Source organism: Muscardinus avellanarius, assembly GCF_963383645.1.
Source record: "Muscardinus avellanarius genome assembly, chromosome: 16".
NCBI classification, from domain to species: Eukaryota; Metazoa; Chordata; class Mammalia; order Rodentia; family Gliridae; genus Muscardinus; species Muscardinus avellanarius.
The window spans coordinates 7108874-7131761 of NC_137802.1; the positions used below are offsets into that span (position 1 = coordinate 7108874).

The 22888-nt window shown below is 42.8% G+C and overlaps 1 protein-coding gene across 1 annotated transcript in view; it reads right to left on the bottom strand.

Moving 5' to 3' along the window:
* Positions 1-22081, bottom strand: part of AKAP10 (A-kinase anchoring protein 10) — a gene marked incomplete at both ends in the record, with an annotated part of 78977 nt that extends 56896 nt beyond the window's left edge. The window contains 4 exons of the mRNA XM_080713932.1: positions 1394-1947; positions 4817-5003; positions 9651-9698; positions 21994-22081. Of these exons, the coding sequence (XP_080570058.1) occupies positions 1394-1947; positions 4817-5003; positions 9651-9698; positions 21994-22081 (877 nt within the window). The remainder of the gene's footprint in view (positions 1-1393; positions 1948-4816; positions 5004-9650; positions 9699-21993) is intronic.
* Positions 22082-22888: the final 807 nt, after the last annotated feature.

A 22888-nucleotide genomic window follows, 5' to 3' on the forward strand; every position in this document is an offset into this window, starting at 1 on the left:
ACTTAAGTGAGACCCTGCTTCAAAATAAATAAAAAATAGGGCACGGGGTATAGCACAGAGTTTGAATGCACCTGGGTTCCATCCCCGGAACCACACACACACACAAAAAAAAAAAACCCCCAGAAAACACACACACACACACACACACACACACACACACACACACACACCAGGCATGATGGCCCAGGCCTGTAATCCCAGTACTTAGAGTACTTAGGAGGTGAGACAGGAGAATTATAGGTTCTGGGTCAGCCTCAGCAACTTAGGGAGACCCTGTCTAGCTCTTCACTATTCTTCACTATTGTACAACCTGCAGGCAAATAATTTAAACTTTCTTTTTTTGCCAGGTGTGGAGGCGTACGCTTGTAATTCCAGCCTTGGGAGGTTGAGACAGGAGGATCACACAGGTTCGAAGCCAGCCTCAGCTACTGAGTGAGGCTCTCAGCAACTTAGTAGGACCCTGTTTCCAAATACAGTATAAAATAGGTCTGGGAGTATAGCCTGGAGGCAGAAAAGCATGTGAATTCCACCCCCCCGTATTCCAAAAACCTTTTTTTTTTTTCCTGTTGTACTGGGGATGGAACCCAGGATCATTCTACCTCTGGGTTACACCCCCAGCCCTATTTTTTACTCTTTACTTTGAAACAGGGTCTCACTGAGTGGCAAAGGGCCTCACTAAGTAGCTGAGGCTGCCTGTGAACCCGGATCCTCCAGTCTCAGCCTCCCAAATGCTGGGATTAAAAGTGTGCACCACCACGCCTGGCTTTCATTTAAACTTTCTAAGCCATAGTGCTCTTGTGTGTAAAACAAGGTAATAATGCCTATACTTCATACAGGTGTTATGACTATTAAACAATACAAAATACACTTAGCACAGAACTCAATCATGTTACCCACTGGCAATGCCTACTGACAATTTGAAATAATTTAAACTTTTATCTGCAAGTGCAATAAAATAGTAATAAAATTAAAATTGAGACAGAGGAAATAACTATTTCCTGGCTTCATCTGTCAATTCTGTTAACACACTTTTTTTCTCCCTTTTCTTTTGTGGTACTGGGGATTGAACTCGGGGACATTCTATCTCTGAACTATAGCCCCAGCCCTATTCACTTTTTATGTGGAAACATGGTTTCCCTAAGTTGCTGCAGGCCTCGCTAAATTGCAGAGGCTGATCGCAAACCTGTGATCCTCCTGTCTCAGCCTCCTGAGACAGGCGTGTGCCACCATGCCCTGCCCTGGTAACACACTGATCTGACCCTCCGCTCTCTAGATCTTTTCAAGCTTGCAAGTGGTTAGAGGAGAAAAAGTACTACTCCAATCTTTGTATTCCTCATCTTAAGTTCTGCTTTGTGAATTATAGAGAGAAAAACAAAAAAAACCTCATACTTACTTTTCATGAGTTTTCCTGATAATTCTTTCAGTGGAGAAGAGGAGCTATTTCTACTGGCTATTACAAGTCTGGAGGAGGATTCTTGAGTTTCTGTGGAAACTTGACCAGTTCCTGCTCTGGCCATTTCAAGATGGAGAGAATGGGCACTGTCCCATTCCTGAGAGAGCAGCAGGTGATTCTGAGGGCTGTTAGTTCTATTATTTAGGTCAATCCCTTCTGACTGAGTCATGAGCAACTGAGCAGAGCTAGAATCCTCGAATCTCCTGTCAAGGGCTTCTGGTACAAAAGCTGCTGTAGTTTCGTGCTTTTTGGATGGAGTGACAGGCTCGGCCAGTGAGCTCTGCTTCACTGTGTTCAGACTGTGTGCTCTTATTCGAGACCAAGTTGTAGAGTGAAAACTTTCAGCTTCTAACCAAAATTTAACCAAATGCTCCATTCTTCGAAGTTCCATGAACTGGATGAAGTAAGGGAGAACAACAGTGTCGCGCAAGACTTGTTCAAGGGTTTTTGAAAGACTTGATTTGGTCTCTTGCGTCTGGTAGTCCAGACAAGATCTGCCTAGAAGACAAAGGTAAAAGAATCAGCAGCTCAGTAACATAACTTATTTTTATTTATTCATTTATCTTTTGCAGTACTAGGAATGGAAGCCAGGGGAATTCTACCTCCAAGCTACACCCCCAGCCCTATTTTCTATTCTTTATTTTGAAACAGGGTCTTACTTAGTTGCAAAGGGCCTCACTAAGTAGCTGAGGCTGTCAGTGAACCTGGATCCTCCTGTCTCAGCCTCCCAAACGCTGGGATTACAAGCCTCTGGCACCACTCCTGGTTCCAGGAACATAACTTTAGATAATTGATCAGCCATCTTAACAGCAATGGCCACAGAGGTTTTGAATAAAGTTTAGTTACTAGCAAAAATGAATAATGGACTAGAGATACTATCATTTGAGTTTCTAAACAAAACAAAGAAACAACTGTCTAAAACTCATTGAAATTACTAAAAGGTACTTTGTTATTCAATCCTAATTATCTCCTCTAGTGGCAATTAAGACCCTGGAAATTCTTAAAGAAAAATCTTAGTAGTATCCAAACATATTTTGCTCCAAAGAAAAAGGGCTAATAGCCGGGCGTGGTGGCACATGTTTGTAATCCCAGCATTCGGCCTGAAACCTGAAACCGGAGGATCTGGGTTTGAGGACAGCCTCAGCTACTTAGTGAGGCTCTCTGCAACTCAGTGAGACCTGATTTCAAAATAAAGAATAAAAAATAGGGCAAGGGGTGTAGTTCGAAGGAAGAATACCCCTGGGTTTCATCCCTAGTACAGCAATAAAATAAATCCCCAATACCCCCCAATAAAACTCATTAAAGACCCAGCTATCAAATAGCAAGCTGTTTTTTTTTTTTTTTTTTTTTTTTTTTTTTTGCTTTTTCAAAAAATAACAGGCACTAGCCGGGCATGGTGGTGCATGCTTGTAATCCCAGCAATCGGGAGGCTGAGACCAGGAGGATCGTGGTTCGCAGACAGCCTCAGCTACTTAGTGAGGCCCTCAACAACTCAGTGAGACCCAGTTTCAAAATACAGAATAAAAAAACAGGGCAGGGGGTGTAGCTTGGAGGCTGAATGCCCCTGGGTGGGGGATGTAGCTCGGAGGTCGAATGCCCTGGTTTTCATCCCCAGACCCACACACACACAAAAAAGACTCTAATAACAGGCCCAGGGATATAGACAACTATCTAATAAATAATATAAATAAATAAATAAATAAATAAATAAATGAATGGCACTAGCCAGGTGTGGTGGCGAAGGCTTGTAATCCCAACATTTGGGAGGTTGAGGTTTAAAGCCAGCCTCAGCTACTTAGTGAGGTCCTTTGCAACTCAGTGATACCTGTTTCAAAATAAAGACTAAAAGCCGGGCATGGTGGCACAAGCTTGTAATCTCAGCATTTGGGAGGCTGAGATTGGAGGATCGAGGTTTGTGGACAGCCTCAGCTACTTAGTAAGGCCTTCCGCAACTCAGTGAGACCCTGTTTCAACATAAATTATAAAATAGGGTGGGGGATGTAGCTCGGAGGTCGAATGCCCTGGTTTTCATCCCCAGACCCACACACACACAAAAAAGACTCTAATAACAGGCCCAGGGATATAGACAACTATCTCATGCACTAATGATGAGAACATACACTGGACTGGCAAAATCTTTTGGAAGAGCATTCAGGAACATATAGCAAAGCCTTAGCAAAGTACAGGATTTTCAATTCATTAACTCCATTTATGAGCTCTTACCCTGAGAAAAATTGTGGCCGTGTGAATATAAAGATGTTTATGAACTCTCTCAGCATTTAGAATAAAGAGTAGCTTTGGGATCTTAACCCCCCAAAATAAAACTAAATGTAATAAAAGATACATTTGTTTTACTTTACACTTAGTTCAGTTTAGGTTATCATTATAACCAGAGTTAATTGTTAAAATAAACAAAAAAGTAAAAAATGACTTCAAAACATTTTGGGTTTTCACAGCATGATGATAAAGAGGGTGGGTCAATTTTATAAAATTAACTTACTGTTGCACTCCTTTTTCCAAAGGGCTTTCCGTACGTCTTTTTTCTTTTTTTTTTTTTTTTTGGGTGGTATTGGGGTTCCTGGAAACCCTTCTACCTCCGGGCTATACTCCCAGACCTATTTTTATATTTTTTATTTGGAAACAGGGTTTCTTAAGCCAGCACAGCTGGCTTCGAACCTGGGCGATCCTCCTGTCTCCACCTCCCAAGTTGGGGATTACAAGGGTGTGCCACCACGCACAGCAACCCATCCTTTTGAAGGACCTCGTGTGTTAGCATCTTTAATCACTGTCTTACTGCCACTGTTAACCAGCACATCGTTTGTGTGTGTGAGGGTACTGGGATTCTATCTCATTATTTTAATTTACATTTCCCTAAGTACTACTGATTAAAGGAATCCTTTTCACATATTTTTATTTAGTGGTCAAATGTATTTCTTCTTCGGAAAATTGCTTTTTCTATTTTCTATGCATTGTATTTTATATTTATAGAAACTAACACCATGCCACCCATTATCTTGTGGTTGTTATTTTAGTTTAAATATATTTTTTCAAAGTCTCTCCCAATTACGTAGTTTAGTATACAACATGAGGAGTTTCACATATTATACTCAAGTTTTCCCACTATTACAGTGGCACATCCTTGTAAGCCCTGTACTTCGGAGGCTGAGTCAAGAGGATCACAGGTTTTAGGACAGCCTCAACATGTAGTGAGGTTCTCATCAACATGGCCAGACCCTGTTTCAAAGTAACAATAAAACAGGTCTGAAGGTGTATCTTGGAGGTAGAATGCCCCTGGGTTCAATCCCTAGTCACATACACATACACACAAAAACACACATAAAGTTAACAAAATGTGAGAGTTACTTACCCAGGTCCCCAAAATGAGCAGCCTCCATGTGGCTTGGCTGCTTTTTAAGTGTTGCTGTCCTGCTACTTGAAAAGGAGTCCATGTTGGCAGAAATGGCATTGATTGCAACATGACTTGGTCCTGCTGCCTCCAGCAAGGCATGATTTTTAGTGCTTTTTTGTGGGGAATGTATGGATACTGAAGCTATAAATTAAAAAAAAAAGTTAAAAATTAAAACAAATTGATAGTATAAAACTTCCAGAATAGGGCTTTAGAAATTTTTTTTAAGCCGGGTGTGGTGGCGCACCCTTGTAATCCCTGCTCTTGGGAGGCTGAGACAGAGGATCGCACATGTTCGATGCCAGCCTCAACTACTAAGTGAGGCTCTCAGCAACTTAGTGAGACCCTGTTTCAAAATAAAATATAAAATAGATCTGGGAGTATAGCCTGGAGGTAGAAAGCCCCTAGGTTCCACCCAGTACCACAAAGAAAAAAAAATTTTTAATTAGGTTTTATAACGCTGTGCTTAAGCACCATGCTCACTGATCAAAGATTAAAGGTAACTCAATCAAGCAGAAAATTGGAAAGAAAACACTTTAATATTATTTATAAGTCTTATAATATTTATTGTACCAAAAATGGAACATAATTTTTTTCTTTTTATAGTACTGGGACTGACGCCAGGGCATTCTAACACCCAGCTACATCCCAGCCCTATTTTAGAGCCCCATTAAGTTGCCGAAGTTGGGCTTAAAATGGAGATCTTCCGGTCTCAGCCTTCCAAGTACTGGGATTACAGGCATGTACCACCACACCCAGCTAAAATGGAACTTGAGGATTTCTTTGAAAACTTCATCGAAGGAGTATTGAAGCCAGAAAGCATTCTGAAATATGAGAGGAAAAAAATGCCCCCAAAATTCCTTAGAAGTAGGGTTATTCTGCACACCTCTAATTCCAGTAGTACTTGGGAGGCTGAGACAGAGGATCAGAGGTTCAAGGACAACTTCACCAACCTAGTGAGACCCGTTTCAAAATAAAAATAAAAGCCAGGTGTGGTGGCTTGTAATCCCAGCATTTGGGAGGCTGAGACAGGAGGATCGCAGGTTCATGGCCAGCCTCAGCTATTTTACTGAGGCCTTTTGCAACTCAGTGAGACCCTATTTCAAAATAAAGAATTAAAAAAAAAAAAATGGGCTGGAGGTGTCACCCGGAGATAGAATGTCCCTAGGTTCCATCCCAGTACTGAAAAAAAAAAAAAAAAAAAAAACCAGCCGGGGCGTGGTGGCGCACGCTTGTAATCCCCGCGCTTGGGAGGCTGAGACAGGAGGATAGCATGGGTTCGAAGCCAGCCTCAGCTACTTAGTGAGGCTCTCAGCAACTTAGTGAGACCCTGTTTCCAAATAAAATAAAAAATAGGTCTGGGAGTATAGCCTGGAGGTAGAAAGCCTCTGGGTTCCACCCCCAGTACCAAAAAAAAAAAACCAAAAAAAACAAACAAACAATAACAACAACAAATGAGTTGAATGGGATTAATGGAACGCAGAGTAAATGCCTTCAAAATATTTGGTCAACTTTAGAAGGAGGCTTTTAACTTTCATGCTAAATTGAAAGGAGCAAAATCTTTTTAGTGAGTTTACAAATAATAGCCCAATTTTTTTGTTCACACAATAGTTACAAATAAAACTATCCAAATAGTGAGACTGTTTATTAGATGTAACAATGTAGGTCACTATTAAGTCATTTGTGTAAGGCTTCCCCCTCTGTTAGAACCAGAACTTCATATTTCCTTGCTCTGTCCTGATATTCTCTTATTTTAGTCTCCACATAACTATACTCCTAACTTTCCTCTTCTAATTCCATCTTTCTCATTCTTTGAATACAAACTTATTAAATGCCTACGGTGTCAGATATGGTATGTATGTATGTGTATACTGTTACTGGGGATTGAACACAGGGGCATTCTACCTCTGAGTAACACTATCACAGTCCTTATTTTATTACTTTTTGTGTATGTGGTACTGGGGTTCCTGGAAAACCTTCTACCTCTGGGCTACACTCCCAGACCTATTTTATTCATTTTTTATTTGGAAACAGGGTCTCTTAAGCCAGCGAGGCTGGCTTCGAACCTGTGCGATCCTCCTGTCTCCGCCTCCCAAGCGCGGGGATTACAAGTGTGCGCCACCACGCCCGGCTTACAGTCCTTATTTTTAATTTTAATTTTTTGCAGTACTGGGGATTGTATCCAGAGAAATTTTACCTCCAAGCTACATCCTCAGCTCTATTTTTTATTCTTCACTTGAAACAGGATCTCACTAAGTTGCAAAGAGGCCTCACCAAGTATCTGCGGCTGGCCCAAACCTGCAATTCTCCTGTTTCAGCCTCCTAAGTACTGGGATTACAAGCTTGTTCTACGATGCCCTGCTTTTTTAATATATTTTAAAATAGAATCTTACTAAAGTGCTGAGAGTCTCACTAACATGCTGAGCCTGCCCTTGCGCCTGTGATCACAAGTATGTGCCACCATGCCCAGCTTGGTCTTCTTCCCAAGAGTCTTGTTCTTTAATTGTTTCTGATAAAGAGCACATTTATTCTCAAATCTGTAATTATTACTACAGTAATTCTTTTAAACTTCCTTTTTTTTATGCTCTAAGCGCCTTTTCTTCTTTCTTCTCTAAAACAAACTTAGTAAGACAGAGACCCTGATGTCTGCAAAAGAGGTAAAATCAGAGTAACTCTGGCTAAGGGGAGTGCCTTACTCACGCCTCAGTATGGGCCCTCTTGGCAATGATCCCTAGGGTGTGCCTCTGCAAAACAGCTGGAAAGCCCTGGCCTGCATCCCAGACCTGTCCTTTAACCTGTTAACCACTCACTACTGAAACTTACCACTTTGGTTTTGCCATCTCAAGCCCAATCTGTCCAAATATCAAGCTTATCACATCATCTGAACAAATTCTACTTCCTAATTTCCCAGTCTCTGTCCAATCCATGAGTCTCTGAATCTCAAAATCATAGTTCTGTTTCACTCTGTTTACTTACCAGTATCTGTTGTCTTTTCCTTTTAAGATGCTTAAATATCTACTTACCTGTTTATTTTCATCTGCACCCTTATAGTACAAAAGAACCTCTAAGCTCTCCATCCTATATAACTCTCCCAGACCAACATCTCACAAACACCAGACACACAACACCGTATCCTGCTCAAAAGCCTTTAAGTGGACCCGTTTTCTGTTTCAATTTTTTATCCTGGTCTTTACAAGCCTTTATAACATCATCTCAACCTTTCTGTAAGAGGTTCCCTTTATGCATTTGAGGGCCTTACTGCCCAATATACACTCAAAGAAATAAAAGGCTAGCTGGTAGGAAGAAGAGAAAGAGTCTCTTATTCAACTCCTTCTTTTTCTTTTTTCTTTTCTTTTTTTCTTTTAATGAGTCAACTCTCATTTCTGCGAGGTTTTCCCTAAACTTCAGAAATCATCTGATCTCAGCCGGGCGTGGTGGCACACGCTTGTAATCCCCGCGCTTGGGAGGCTGAGACAGGAGGATCGCGCAGGTTCGAAGCCAGCCTCAGCTACTTACTGAGGCTTTCAGCAACTTAGTGAGACCCCGTTTCCAAATAAAATATAAAAAAGGTCTGGGAGTATAGCCCAGAGGTAGAAAGCCTCTGGGTTCCACCCCCAGTACCACCACCAAAAAAAAAAAAAAAAAAAAAAAAAAAGAAATCATCTGATCTCAAATTCATCTTAACATCTTAACTACTTGCAATATTTCACTGAATTTAACACTGAAGACCTACTCTGTTAACTAGATAATAAGCCAGGTATGCTTGTATTCCTAGTTCTTGGGAGGCTGAGACAGGAGGATTGCAGGTTTGAGACCAGTAACTTGGTTTCTTTCTCTTTCTCTCTCTCTCTCTCTCTCTTTGTGTGTGTGTGTGTGTGTGTGTGTGTGTATGTGTGTGTGTGTGTGGTACTGGGAGTTGAACCCAGGGGCATTCTATCTCTGAGCTACACCCCCTAGTCCTATTTTTTATTTTGAAACAGGGCCTCACTGAGTTGCAAAGGGGCTCACTAAGTGGCTGAGGCTGGCCTAGAACCATGATCGTGTCTCAGCCTCCTAAATGCTGGGAATACAAGCATGTGCCACCACACCTGGCTCTCTCTCTTTTTCTTTCTTTTTTGCAGTACTGAGGATTGGATCCAGGGGCATTCTACCTCCAAGGTATACCCCCAGCCCTATATTTTATTCTTTATTTTGAAACAGGGTCTCACTATGTTGCAGAGGGCCTAAGTAGTTGATTTGAGGCTGGCTGTGAACCTGCAATCTTCCTGTCTCAGTCTCCCAAGTACTGGGATTACAAATGTGTGCCACCTCCCCCAAAGACCCTGTTTCAAAATGAAAAATAAAAAGCCCAGAGGTTTGTATTCCCAGTACCTGGGAGGCTGAGACAGGAGGATCACAGTTTGCAGCCAGCCTCAAATCAACTACTTAGGCCCTCTGCAAATTAGTGAGACCCTGTTTCAAAATAACTTAAAAAGGGGGGTGGCTGAGGGTATAGCTCAAGGTACAATCCCAAAACTGTAAAAATAAATAAGCAAATAAGTAATAAATAGATAGGGCTAGGGATGTAGCTCAGAGGTAGAATGATCCTGGTTCAATCCAGTACCATCATCACCAAAAGAAAAAAAAAAAAGGTTAATGTAGAAAATAAGTCTTAACAACAAATAATTATAAAATAAGGCAGAAATGGTTAATGCCAAAAAGTGAGGGGCATAGGGGGAGACAAAAGGGTTAAAGAGCCCATGCAGGCAGAGCACATCACTTTTAATGTAAGGGAATGCCAGCTAAACTCACCTTTAATGGACTTGACATCAGAGGTCTTCTCTTGTTCTTTGCCTTTCACTAGAAGACAAAAGGGCATCATGATCAACCTTTGTGGTCAAAGAGATCCATTCTACACAGTGTAAAAACCATAGAGGCTTTATTCTAACACATGAGTATTCAAAGTATCTGAACAATGGACCAAGGGCTCTGGAGAGGGCAGGGCAGAGCAGCTGCCAGAGAAGCTTCTCCAAGAAAGTGACTTTGAGCAGCACACAGTGTTTATGGAGAGATGTCTCTGTCACTCAGCCTTGGGATCTTAGACAGGTTACCTTATATCACTGGGTCTTAATTTCCTTGATTAATAAAATTAGGTCAATAATAAAACCTATCTTAGTGGGGTGCTGATGAAAAAAAAAAAAACAAAACATATGAAGGATGTTTTAAGAGTAACTAGCACAGCTGGATGTGGTGGCACATGCCTGGAATTCCGGTACTTGGGAGGTAGAGATTGCAGGTTCAAAGCCAGCCTCAGCAATTTAATGACCCTGTTTCCAAATAAAAATGAAATAAAATAGTGCTGGGAGCCCAGTGTGGTGGCACACACTTGTAATCCCCGGGCTTGGGAGGCTGAGAAAGAAGGATCGCACAGGTTCAAAGCCAGCCTCAGCTACTGAGTGAGGCTCTCAGCAACTGAGACCCTGTTTCCAAATAAAATAGGTCTGGGAGTATAGGCCGGACGTAGAAAGCCCCTGGGTTCCACTTCCAGTACCACCACCAAAAAAAAAAAAAAAAAAAAAAAAAAAAAAAAAAAAATATATATATATATATATATATATATATATATATATATATATATATATATATATATATATATATGGTGCTGGGGGTATAGTACAGAGGTAGAATGCCCCTGGGCTCAATTCCCAGTACCACACACAAAAAATTGCTGGGCATATGCTTGTAATCCCAGCATTCAGGAGGCTAAGATCAGAAGATCACAGTTCGCAGACAGCCTCAGCTACTCAGTGGGGCCCTCTGCAACTTAGACCCTTTTTCAAAATAAAGAATAAAAACATAGGGCAGGGGGTATATTTCAGAGGTCGAATGCTCAGAAGTTCATCACCAACCCGCTAAATAAATAAATAAATAAATAAATAGGGTAGGGGTGTAGCTTAGTGGTAGAACTTTCTGCTGGGTTCAATCCCCAGTACCTCACACTCACACACACAAACACGAGACACTGGGGTGCAGCTCAAAAGTAGAAATTCCCTGGTTCAATCCCCAGGACCACCCCCCAATACACAAATGTATATATTTCTTTGGTCATGTACCATATTTCATTTTTTATATTCCCCCACAGCAATCTAACGCATTCTAAACTTAGAAACATCCTAATCCTCTCACACTCAAGGTCTAACAAGTTGTCTCTAAAATGATCATACTATCTTTCCTCCACTACTCAAAACAGTGCAACTAGTACTCAAAATAACCTAGCAATGTAACATCCAAGGAAGGAAGGTGCAAGCCAGGCATGGTGGCGCACGCTTGTAATCCCTGCGCTTGAGAGGCTGAGACAAGAGGATTGCACAGGTTCGAAGCCAGCCTCAGCTCCTTAGTGAGGCTCTCAGCAACTTAGTGAGACCCTGTTTCCAAATAAAATATAAAATAGGTCTGGGAGTATAGCCCGGAGATAGAAAAGCCCCTGGGTTCCACCCCCAGTGCCACAAAAAAAAAAAAAAAAAAAAAAAAAAGAAGGTGCACCAGAGCTCAAGTCAAGTGTGAACAGGATCTGACAAACTATGTTTAACTCTCTTAACTTTTCTGTCAAGAATAAACTGTCTTAGTTGGGCCTGGTGGTGCAGGCTTGTAATCCCAGCATTTGGGAGGCTGAGACAAAAGGATAGTGGTTCACAGACAGCTTTAGCTACTAACGCCCTTTGCAACTCAGTGAGGCCCCGTTTCAAAATAAAGAATAAAAACTAGGGCTAGCGGTGTAGCTCCGAGATAGAATGCCCCTGAGTCCCCTCCTCAGTACGAGAAGGGAAAAAAAAAAAAAAAAAGTAAACTGTCTTTAAACTTACCATGAAAAGCTTATCAGTTCAAAAATGCTCCTATCTCTCTGCTTGTGCTTTTAAATATTAAAAGTTTAAATACTAGTGGCAGGAAATTACTCTTAAGTATCTCACTGAAGTATAGATCTACCAACTATTCCTGGCTCAGAAAAAAGGTAGAGATCCTGCCTTTTTTTTTATTTTATTGATTGACTGTGGTACTGGGGATTGAATTCAGAGGAATTTTACTTCTGAGCTATACCCTCAGTCCTATTTTTTACCAAGTAGCTGGGGCTGGCCGTGAACCCGCAATCCTCTTGTCTTAGCCTCCCAAATACTGGGATTACAAGCGTGTACCACCATGCCCGGCAAGATCCTACCTTTTAGAAGTCTACATACAAGCAGGGCATGGTGGCGCACGCTTGTAATCCCCGCACTTGGGAGGGTGAGACAGGAGGATTGTGCAGGTTCAAAGCCAGCCTCAGCTGTTTCCAAATAAAATATAAATAGGTCTGGGAGTGTAGCCTGGAGGTAAAAGGCCCGAATTCCATCCCCAATACCACCACCACCACAAAAAAAAAAAAAAAAAAGTCTACATACAAGCCGAGAATGGTGGTGCACGCTTGTAATCCCAGCATTTGTGAGGCTGAGACTGGAGGATCACGGTTCATGGACAGCCTCAATTATTTAGTGAGGCCCTCTGGAACTTAGTGAGACCCTGTTTCAAAATAAAGAATAAAAAATAGGGCAGGGGTGTTGCCTGGAGGTCGAATGCTCCTGGGTTCCAACCCCAGGACCCACCCAAAAAAAAAAAAAAGTCTACATACAGGTATGTTGAGGATAACATGGAAAAAATAAGATCATCTCAGGCACTGTTATGGCTGTCTGGAAGACAAGCTATGTTGCCCTGGCTGATAAATGAAGCCCTAACCACCACCTACATCTCTCACTTGAAACATTAACTTTTTTTGGCTTTTGTGATCCTCTGTTCTACTGGTTTTCTAGCTACTCCTCAACTTATTCCCTGGCTGATTGTTCCTCCTTTGCCCACTGGGAATTTCTCAGGGGAGATTCCTCTTTTCTTACTACATAGATATGTGTAGGTACTAACCTTTTTCGTTTGGTACCTAGTAGTGAACCCTGGGCTATCCTAAAAGCTACACCCAGGCCTTTTTTATTTTGAAATAGAGTTTCATTAAATTAGGGGGCCCAGGCCTTGATTCTGTGATCCTCCTATTTCAGCCTCCCAAACACTGGGATTTAGCCAGGCATGGTGGCACACGCTTGTAATCCCAGCATTCCAGAGGCTGAGACAGGAGGATCGCCGCTCATGGCCAGCACCAGCTATTTAGTGAGGCCCTTTGCAACTCAGTGAGATCCTGTTTCAAAATAAAGAATAAATATTAGGACTGGATGTAGCTTAGAGTTAGAATGCCACTGGGTTCCATTCCCACTACCACAAAACAAAAACAAACAAACAAACAAACCCCAAATACTGCCAGGTGTGGTGGCGCACGCTTGTAATCCCCGCACTTGGGAAGCAGAGACAGGAGGATCGCGCAGGTTCGAAGCCAGCCGCGCGCGCTGGCTTAGGAGACCCTGTTTCCAAATAAAAATGTAAAAATAGGTCTGGGAGTGTAGCCCGGAGGGCTTCCAGGAACCCCAGTACCACCAAAAAAAGAAAAAAAAAAAAAAAAAAAACCCAAACCCAAATACTGGCATTATAAGTGTGTATCACCACACTCAGCTTCCTCATTCTTATTCATTTATTTATGTACTAGAGATGGAACCCAGGGACATTCACCTCTAAGCTATACTTCCAGCTCTTTTATTATTATTATTATTATTATTATTATTATTATTATTAGTGGTACCAGGGATAATAATAATAAACCACATCCAGCTTCCTTTTTTAATTTTTAAACCAGTTCTCACTAAATTGTGGAGGGCCTCACAAGGTTACTCTGAGGCTGGCCACGAACCTGATACTCCTTTTACAGACTTCCAAATACTGAGATTACAGGAATACACCACCAAGCCCAGCTTTGTAATGTATGTTAAATTTTAACACAGTAACTATGTTTTCATGGGGAACAAGGAGATAATCCAATTCATACATGCAATGTATAATAACCCTATCAAGGTTCTCCATTCTTCATGCTTTCAAAACCATAGATAAGGGGTAACTTTTTTTTTGGTGTAGTACTGGGGATGAAACCCAAAGGCATCCTACCTCCAGCTACACCCCCAGCCCTATTTTTTTTTTTTATTCTTTACTTTGAAACAGGGTCTCACTGAGTTGCAGAGGGTGTCCCTAAGTAGCTGAGGCTGTCTGCGAACCGCCATCCTCTTGTCTCAGCCTCCCAAATACTGGGGTTACAGGCATGTGCCACCATGCCCAGCTGGTTAACTCCTAAATTTACATCTCCACTCATTTTTTTTTAAAATCTCAAATAGGTATAATTAACTATTTACATACTTGGAAGCATATCATCTTTCTTATCTGTTCCTACTTCAATCTCCATTTCCTTGCATTAACTGTCACCATCAGCCCCCAGATATCCAGGTCAAAAATCTGGGAGTCATCCTTAATGTTCTCTCTCCCTTAAATCCTATACCTAAGCCCTTCTTCTTCTTCTTCTTCTTCTTCTTTTTTTTTTTTTTTTTGTGGTACTGGGGTTCCTGGAATCCCTTCTACCTCTGGGCTACACTCCCAGACCTATTTTTAAAATATTTTTATTTGGAAACAGGGTCTCTTAAGCCAGAGTGGCTGGCTTTGAACCTGCACGGTCCTCCTGTCTCCGCCTCCCAAGTGCGGGGATTATAAGCGTGCGCCACCACGCCCGGCCCTAAGCCACTTCTAAGAACAACCGATTCTACCATCAAAATATACCTCCACAACTCTACTTTTTCCACCCCTAGAGCATTCTACTTCAAACTTAAAAGTGCACACACGCCAGGCATGGTGGCACAGGCTTGTAATCCCCACGCTTGGGAGGCAGAGACAGGAGGACTGTGCAGGTTCGAAAAGCAGGTTTGATTGCGAGGTGGAAAAGCCCCTTGGTTCCACCCCCAGTATCACAAAAATAAATAAATAAATAAATAAATAAATAAATAAATAACTAATCTAGGTATTTTCCTGCCATGTATGCTTTGAGACTATTACCACATATTAATGCATAAAGAAACCCCAAAGCACACGATGTTCTTCTATACATCTTTAAAAATTATCCAAATTAGGGCCGGGCATGGTGGTGCACAGATGTAATCCCCGCGCTTGGGAGGTGGAGACAGGAAGATCACACAGGTTCGAAGCCCCCTGTTTCAAAAAAAAAAAAAAAAAAAGGTCTGGGAGTGTAGCCCGGGGAAGGGTTTCCAGGAACCCCAGCACCACCAACAACAACAAAAAAAAAAGTTATCCAAATTAGCAAGGTGTACACTTGTAATCCTCGTACTTGGGAGGCTGAGACAGGAGGATCACAGGTTCGTGGCTTGCCTCAGCTACTTAGTGAGGCCTCTTAAACTTAGTCAAACCCTGTTTCAAAATAAAGAATAAAAAAATAGAGCTGGGGGTGTACCTTAGAGGTAGAATGCCCCTGGGATCAATCCCTGGTACCGCAAAATAAAAATAAAAATTATACAAATAAGGGTTGGAGGTATAGTATGGTGGTAGAGTGCTTGTCTAGCATGATTGAGATCCTGGGTTCAATCCCCAGCATTGCAAAACATTTAAAACACACAAATGGCCATGCCTGGTGGCTCATGCTTGTAATCCCAGCATTTGAGAGGCTGAGACAGGAGGATCATGGTTCACAGACAGCCTCAGCTACTTCTTCTTGAGATCCTTTGCAACTCAGTGAGATTGTTTCAAAATAAAGAATAAAAAATAGGGCTGGGAGTGTAGCTTGGAGGTAGAATGCCCTTGGGTTCCATCCCCAGTACTGCCAAAAACAAAAAACAAAAAAAAACAACAAAAAAAACCCCATAAAACCCCCACACAAATGGTATTTTATACATGGTCAACTTATATTCACTTAATAATGACACCTATAAACTGGACATGGTGGCACACACACACACACATGTAATCCCAGTACTTGAGAGACTGAGACAGGAGGATTGCAGGTTTGAATACTGTCTCACCAAGTAGCAAAACCTTCATGAACCTACAGAGATCCTGTTTCCAAATAAGAAATAAAATTTGAGCCAGGCGTGGAGGCACACACTTGCAATCCCAGCATGCTCAAAATCCCAGCATTTGGGAGGCTGAGACTGGAGGATCGCAGTTCGTGGACAGCCTCAGCTACTTAGTGAGGCCCTCTGCAACTCAGTGAGACCCTGTTTCAAAATAAAGAATAAAGAAATTGGGCAGGGGGTGTAGCTCGGCGAATGAATGCCTCTGGGATCCATCCCCAGACCCACAAAAAAAAAAAAAAAAAAAAAAAAAAAGAAATAAAATTTGCCTGGGGGTATAGCTTAAGGAAAGAATGCCTCTGGGTTCAATCCCCAGTACCACACACACACAAAAAAAAAGACAACTATACATGCAGGTCTTAGGGTTCTGTGGGTTGAACCCAGAGGCATTCTACCTCCAAGTTACACCCCTAGCCTTGAAATCGGGCCTTGGTAAGCCGCAGAGGGCCTAAGTAGCTGAGACTGGCCATGAATCACCAATCCTCCTGTCTCATCCTCCCAAGTACTGGGATTACAAGTATGTACCACCACACCTGACTTTAGTGTGCATTTTTAGTGAAAATAGCTGAAACAATTTATACAACTATACCCACATTTGATATTTTCATCCTTGGTATTTTTAATTTTTTGCCAAATGATTAGTTTTGAAGTGTTATTTGATGTTTTCTTTGAGGTTAATCTTCCTTTCATGTATGTTGGTTACACAGGCTTGCTCTCTCATGATCTGACTCTTCACATCCTATCTTCGATTTATTACTTGCAGAAAATCCATATACATTCTGGATGTGAATCCTTTGCTATTTGTGTTGCAAATATCCTAAGTATATTTTATGGTATGGAACTCTTTTAACTTTAATCATCAAATTTACATGATATAGACTGCATTTTCCTACATTTTTGTTGTTTTTGCAATTAGCTGCCCAGGCTAGCCTTGATTTCACAATCCTCCCACAATATGCCTCCCAAGTAGTTAGGAATGCAGTCTTGAGCCACCATGCCTAGTTCCTGTTTTGTTTTATATTTATTTATTTATTTATTTAGTGGCACTGGGGATGGAACCCAGGGGCCTTCTACTGCCATGCTACACCACCAGACCTATTTTATATTTTATATGGAAGCACGGTCTCGCTAAGTTGCTGAGAGCCTCACTAAGCTGCTGAGGCTGGCATCGAACCTGCGATCCTCCTGCCTCAGCCTCCCAAGTACTGGGATTACAAGTGTGTGCCACCATGCCCGGCCTGTTTTATTTCTTTTTAAATATCCTTTCCTGGGCATGGTGGTATGTGTGTGTAATCCCAGGACTTGGGAGGCTGAGACAGAAGAATCACAGGTTCAAAGCCAGCCTCAGCAACTTATTGAGGCCCTCCAAAATTCAGTGAAACCCTGTTTCCAAATAAATAAATAATATGGCTGAGGCTTCAATCCAGAAGTAGAAAGTTCCTGAATTCAATCCCCAGTACCAAAAATAAATAAATGTAAAAAATATTCTTTCCTACTGCAAGGTCAGATTTTTCCCTTTATATGTTCTACATAATTTGAATTTTTTGTCCACACAAGTTTTTCCCAATATGATGTATGAATATAATGCACCAATAAAATTTTTTTAAAAATATAATAAAATAATTTGAAAATTTTGCTTTTCCACATTTTAGGCTCTTATCCACCTGGAATTTATTTCTGTATATTAAAGATTCACAAGCTATAGTCCTGGGCAAAATCTAGCCTATTGTTTCTTTTTTTTTTTTTTTTAAATAAAGTTTTACGGGAAAGCAGTCATGCTTATTTGTTTACATACTGCCTGTGGCCACAGGATAGAAGTGAGTGTAAGAGACCATAAGCTTGCAAAGGGTAAAATATTTGCTTTCTGGTCCTTTCCAGGAAAAGCTTGCTGATCCCAGATGGAAACCAGCATCATTTACTGAGTGTTCTATACTTTCCCAACAGACTGGGAGTGGGGAGGGAAGAAGAGAAGGAGAGGGGAAGGGAGGGGGAGAGTATGTGTGTATGTTTTACTGGGGATTTAACCCAGGCACATCCTACCTCTGAGCCACACTCCAGCCCATTTTATATTTCATTTTGAAACAGGGTCTCACTATAATACTGAGGATGGCCTCAAATTTGCAATCTTGCCAGGTGTGGTGGTGCACGCTTGTAATCCCCACGCTTAGGAGACTGAGACAGGAGGATGGAACAGTTTCAAAGCCAGCCTCAGCTACTTGTGAGGCTCTCAGCAACTTAGTGAGACCCTGTTTTCAAATAAAATATAAAATAGGTCTGGGAGTATAGCCCAGAGGTAGAAAGCCCCTGGGTTCCACCCCCAGTACCAAAAAAAAAAAAAAAAAAAAAAAATTGCAATCCTCCTATCTCAGGCTCCCAAGTACTGAGATGACAAGCATGTGCCACCGTTCTCCCTGGAATCTTTTTTATATACCAAGTCCCATACATGCCTGGATCCGTTTCTGTGCATTCATTTGGAAAATATAAGAGTAAAAAATGGGAGAAGGAAAGGCTGGACGTGGTGATGCACACTTGTAATCCCAGTATTCGATAAGCAGAGACTGGAGGATTGAGGTTCGCGGACAGCCCCAGCTACTCAGTGAGGACCTCCGCAACTTAGTGAGATCCTATTTCAAAATAAAGAATAAAGCCGGGCGTGGTGGCGCACGCTTGTAATCCCAGCATTCCGGAGGCTGAGACCTGGAGGATTGCGGTTCGCGGACAGCCTCAGCTACTTAGTGAGGCCCTCTGCAACTCAGTGAGACCCGGTTTCAAAATAAAGAATAAAAAATAGGGCAGGGGGTGTAGCTCGGAGGTCAAATGCCCCTGGGTTCCACCACCAGACCTGCAAAAAAAAATAAAGAAAGAAAGAATAAAAAATAGGGCAGGGGGTGTACCTCGGAGGTCAAATGCCCCTGGGTTCCACCACCAGACCTGCAAAATAAAAATAAAGAAAGAAAGAATAAAAAATAGGGCAGGGGGTGTACCTCGGAGGTCAAATGCCCCTGGGTTCCATCCCTAGACCCGCAAAAGAAAAAAAAAGAAAAAAAGAAAAGAAAAAAAAGGGAGAAGGAAAAGCAAATGTAAGCCTATAGTAAAATAGTGCTGCTTCCTCAGTCTTCATAGAACCAGCTCCCTCTTGACATTTAAGCTGAAGGCCAAAGGACTCCTTAACGACCCAATCTAAACAGAGAGGACTGCGTGGACCAGTGTCAGAGATTATGAGAAATTGTTGGATTTGGGTATATTCTGGGATAGACCTAACGAATCTGCTGATGAATCAGGTATAGAAGAGCAGAGAAAGAAGTTCAAGGATATACTAAAGTTTTAGTCTGAGCAAGTAAAAGGGAAAAAGCCCCGATGAACCAGTTTAGGACTAAATTTGAAGTTAATAGAGTTAGAAGTGGACCAGCAATTGAATACACCATCTTGGATCATGGGTGAAGAGCTAAGATGGAGATGTGTTATGAACACATACATATGTAGTATTTAAAGATGGTCTTTAAAGCCTGGATGGAATCCCTAATAAAACTGTCTTCAGTTTCTGGTCTTGCCACATTGTCTCCAAAGAGCATTTCGAATGATCTTTTTAACACATAAAACCAAGCCAGGCATGGTGGTGCATGATTGTAATGCCGGTACTTGAGAGGCTGAGACAGGAGGATCACAGGTTCGAGGCCAGCCTTAGCTACGTAGTGAGGTCCTCAGCAACTTAGTGAGACCCTGTTTCAAAATAAAGAATAAAAAATAGGGCTGGGGGTATAGCTCAGAGGTAGAATGTCCCTGGAGCAATCCCTAGTCCCCCCGCCCAAAATCAAATCTTTCTTCTTTAAAGAATTTTCAAATAATATTCTCTCTGTATTCAAAATAAAATCTAACCATGGCCTGTTAAACTCTCAACCATCTAATCCTTGCCTGCCTCTCCGTGCCAGTCACAGTAGCCTTCTTTCTTTCTTTCTTTCTTTCTTTCTTTATTCCCTGTGCCTAAGTGCTCTTCACTGGCCTCTCTAAAGTTACCTACTTACTGATCCTTTGGCTTTATGTTTCAAGGTCACGTAAGTCCTGTCTCTAACATCCAACCAAAATACGTTTCTCCTAAATTCATTACATACTTTATTCAATCTGTAAGCATACACAAACACTCACACTTAAACAGAGAGGGAATCTGTTTGCTTATTTACTGTCCCCAGCAGCAGACAATATGCTTCCTGGCAAAGGCTTTGTCTTGTGGACTGCTCAATCATGAGGGCCTACCTACCACAGGGCCTGGCAAACTGCAGGCACTTGAGAAAACAGGAATAAATAGAGACAACAGTTTGTTGTGCAACAAACAATTAGCCCATTTCAATGCTTTTTTCACCATTAAAATAAAACTAACCACCTCAACATCATCAAATTATGTGTATATGTATGTATGCACGTATTTATTTTTTTACTTACTTATTGTAGTACTGGAGATTGACCCCATGAGCATTCTAACTCCGAGCTATACAATATCTCCAGCCCTTTTTTAAAAAATTTTGTTTTGAGCAGGACCTGGTAGCACAGGCTTGTAATCCCAGCATTCAGGAGGCTGAGACCTGGAGGATCGCGGTTTACGGACAGCTTCAGCTACTTAGAGAGGCCCTCCGCAACTTAGTGAGACCCTGTTTCAAAATAAAGAATAAAATATAGGGCAGGAGAGCCTAGCGTGGCGGCGCACTCTTGTAATCCCAGCATTCGGGAGACTGAGACTAAAAGCGGTTCAAGGGCAGCCTCAGCTATTTAGTGAGGCCCTTTGCAATGCAGTGAGACCCTGTTTCAAAATAAAGAATAAAAAATAGGGTAGGGGATGTAGCTTGGAGGTAGAATGTCCCTGGGTCCCATCTCCAGACTTTGCTTTGAAACAGTCTCAAACCTACACTCTTCCTGTCTCAACCTCCCAAGTATTTTACAAGCGTGAGCTCCAGGCAGGGGCAAACATATAGTTAATAGAGCTCTACTTATGTATCTTAGCAATAAAACTTCCTACCATTTTACTAGTTTCATTCTTTCAGCACTGTTTCATTCATTCATCACCCAGCATCAGTTAATAACACCCTACACCTACTGAAGAGGAATTTTTAGTCAGAGTTGAATAGAGCCTTTAGGAATCACCTGATTCTCAGCTGAGAAGAGACTGAAAAATGGGTTAAGTGGGCTGTTCCAGGTTACAAAGTTACTGTACTGTCGTGTGACTCTAGGACCCTGATTTATTTTAGTGCTTTCTTTTTTGGTGGTACTGGGAATTGAACCCAGCACCTAGAGTATGCTAAGCAAGCAGTCTACCGCTGAGCTACATCGTCAGCCCTTTAGTGCTTTCTTTCAAAACCTCTGCCTAGGACATTTTCTCTGAAGCAACAAGAATTGAAAGGATAACCATTACCATTCAGAGACTCCAACCTTTTTACTTTGGATATGTATTTTTAATGAAATGTAACAACCTTCTCCATGATCAGAATCATGCTGGCTCTACTTAAAAACGGGTTCCTTTTACAACTTAAAAAAAAAAAAAAGAAAAGAAATATAAGCATTTCGTTTATAAACTTAAGGGCTCCAAAAGTCAGCAAACCTGCTAGGTCATCAAAAGTAGTCTTCCTCATTAAAGAACTTTAGTAATAAGTAATTTTTATTTTAGGAACAACAGTTGGTCCCCCTTCCTCCCTAAGAAAGAGGAAATTGGAAGAGAACACTGGTTGGGGGAAAAAAATTTTTTTTTTCACGTGTTGCTTTTAGACATTATGCCTTCAATAACTGGAAAAGTCAAGAGACTTCCGTAGTAATGTACAAAAGGGATTTCCTGGATCTTGATCCACTGTATGCCACGAAACAAAACCATCAAAAAAAAAAAAAACCTGAAAAGCCGTTCTTAAACAAACAAGGGTTAACTTGGATGGATTTCGGCAAATACTTTGGGACCGGCGCGACAATTCCCCTCCGACCTAGCGCGACGAGAGGCCGGCTTCTCCCTCCCCGCTGAGTCCCGGGGGCAGCGCCAGGCGTCGGGGGGCGTCTGCGCCGAGGCCCCGCGGCCACCCTGAGGAAGCCCTCGCCGGCCGCCCGGTCCCCCCAACGCCCCGCGGCCCGGCCCCCCGCCGGCGCCCCTCAGCTACCTTTCCGCCGGAAGAAGGACATGGCGGGGCCCGGGTCCGGGCGGAGGGCGCGGGGGGACTGGCGCGGGGAAGGGCCGGCTCCCCTCATTCAGCAACTGGCCCGGACTTCCGGGTCCGCAGGAGCCGCCGCACTAGCCCGAAAACAGCCCCCTCTTCCGGATGTGGTCCCCGCCGCCTCCTCGGGATGCCCCGGCAGCGCCCGCCGCCATATTATCAACAAGCCGCCCTCCCGGAGTTCCGGTCCTTCCCCGCGCGGAGCTTCACGGGAGGCCCCACGCCGGCCCCGCCCCCTCCTGTGGGCGCCGCCCACGTGATCCTCGCGGCGCGCGCATGCGCCCTGCGCCCCGCCCCGCCCCCGCGGCGGCGGCCCGGCGGCCTCTGTGCAACCCAGCGCGCAGGGCGTCTGCAAAGCCCGAGACCCGGAGGCGTAGCCTGCTCGCTGCAGCTGCCGAGGCTCCCGGCGTCCTGGTGACCTCCGGGATTTGAAAAGGATGCTGCGGGCGAGCGAGATGCTCAGATTAGGAAGGGACAGCGACAGGAAAGCCTCGCCGGATGTCAAGCCGTATTGGGATGGTTTTACCCCGTGAAACTTCTGACCTTCTCTAGACCCTTAAATCAGAATGAACCCAGCCTGAGTTTTTTGTTGTTGTTGTTTTAGTGCCTCTCTCCATCTCACCAGGGCACTCGGCTGCTGGGTGATCATTGTAGCTGTAGCGCCTGCCCGGGAAGAAGGCAGAAAAGTTGTCACAACTCAGTAAATGATCGCCGGGTTTTAAAAACCAGCGAAGTCTCATAATTATGGGACAGACGGGGAAACTGAGGTCCAGGAGAGGCGACTTCAGATTGCTCAGTGTGTCAGTGTTAAGACTCCACCTAGAAGCCGAGATCCTTTCGT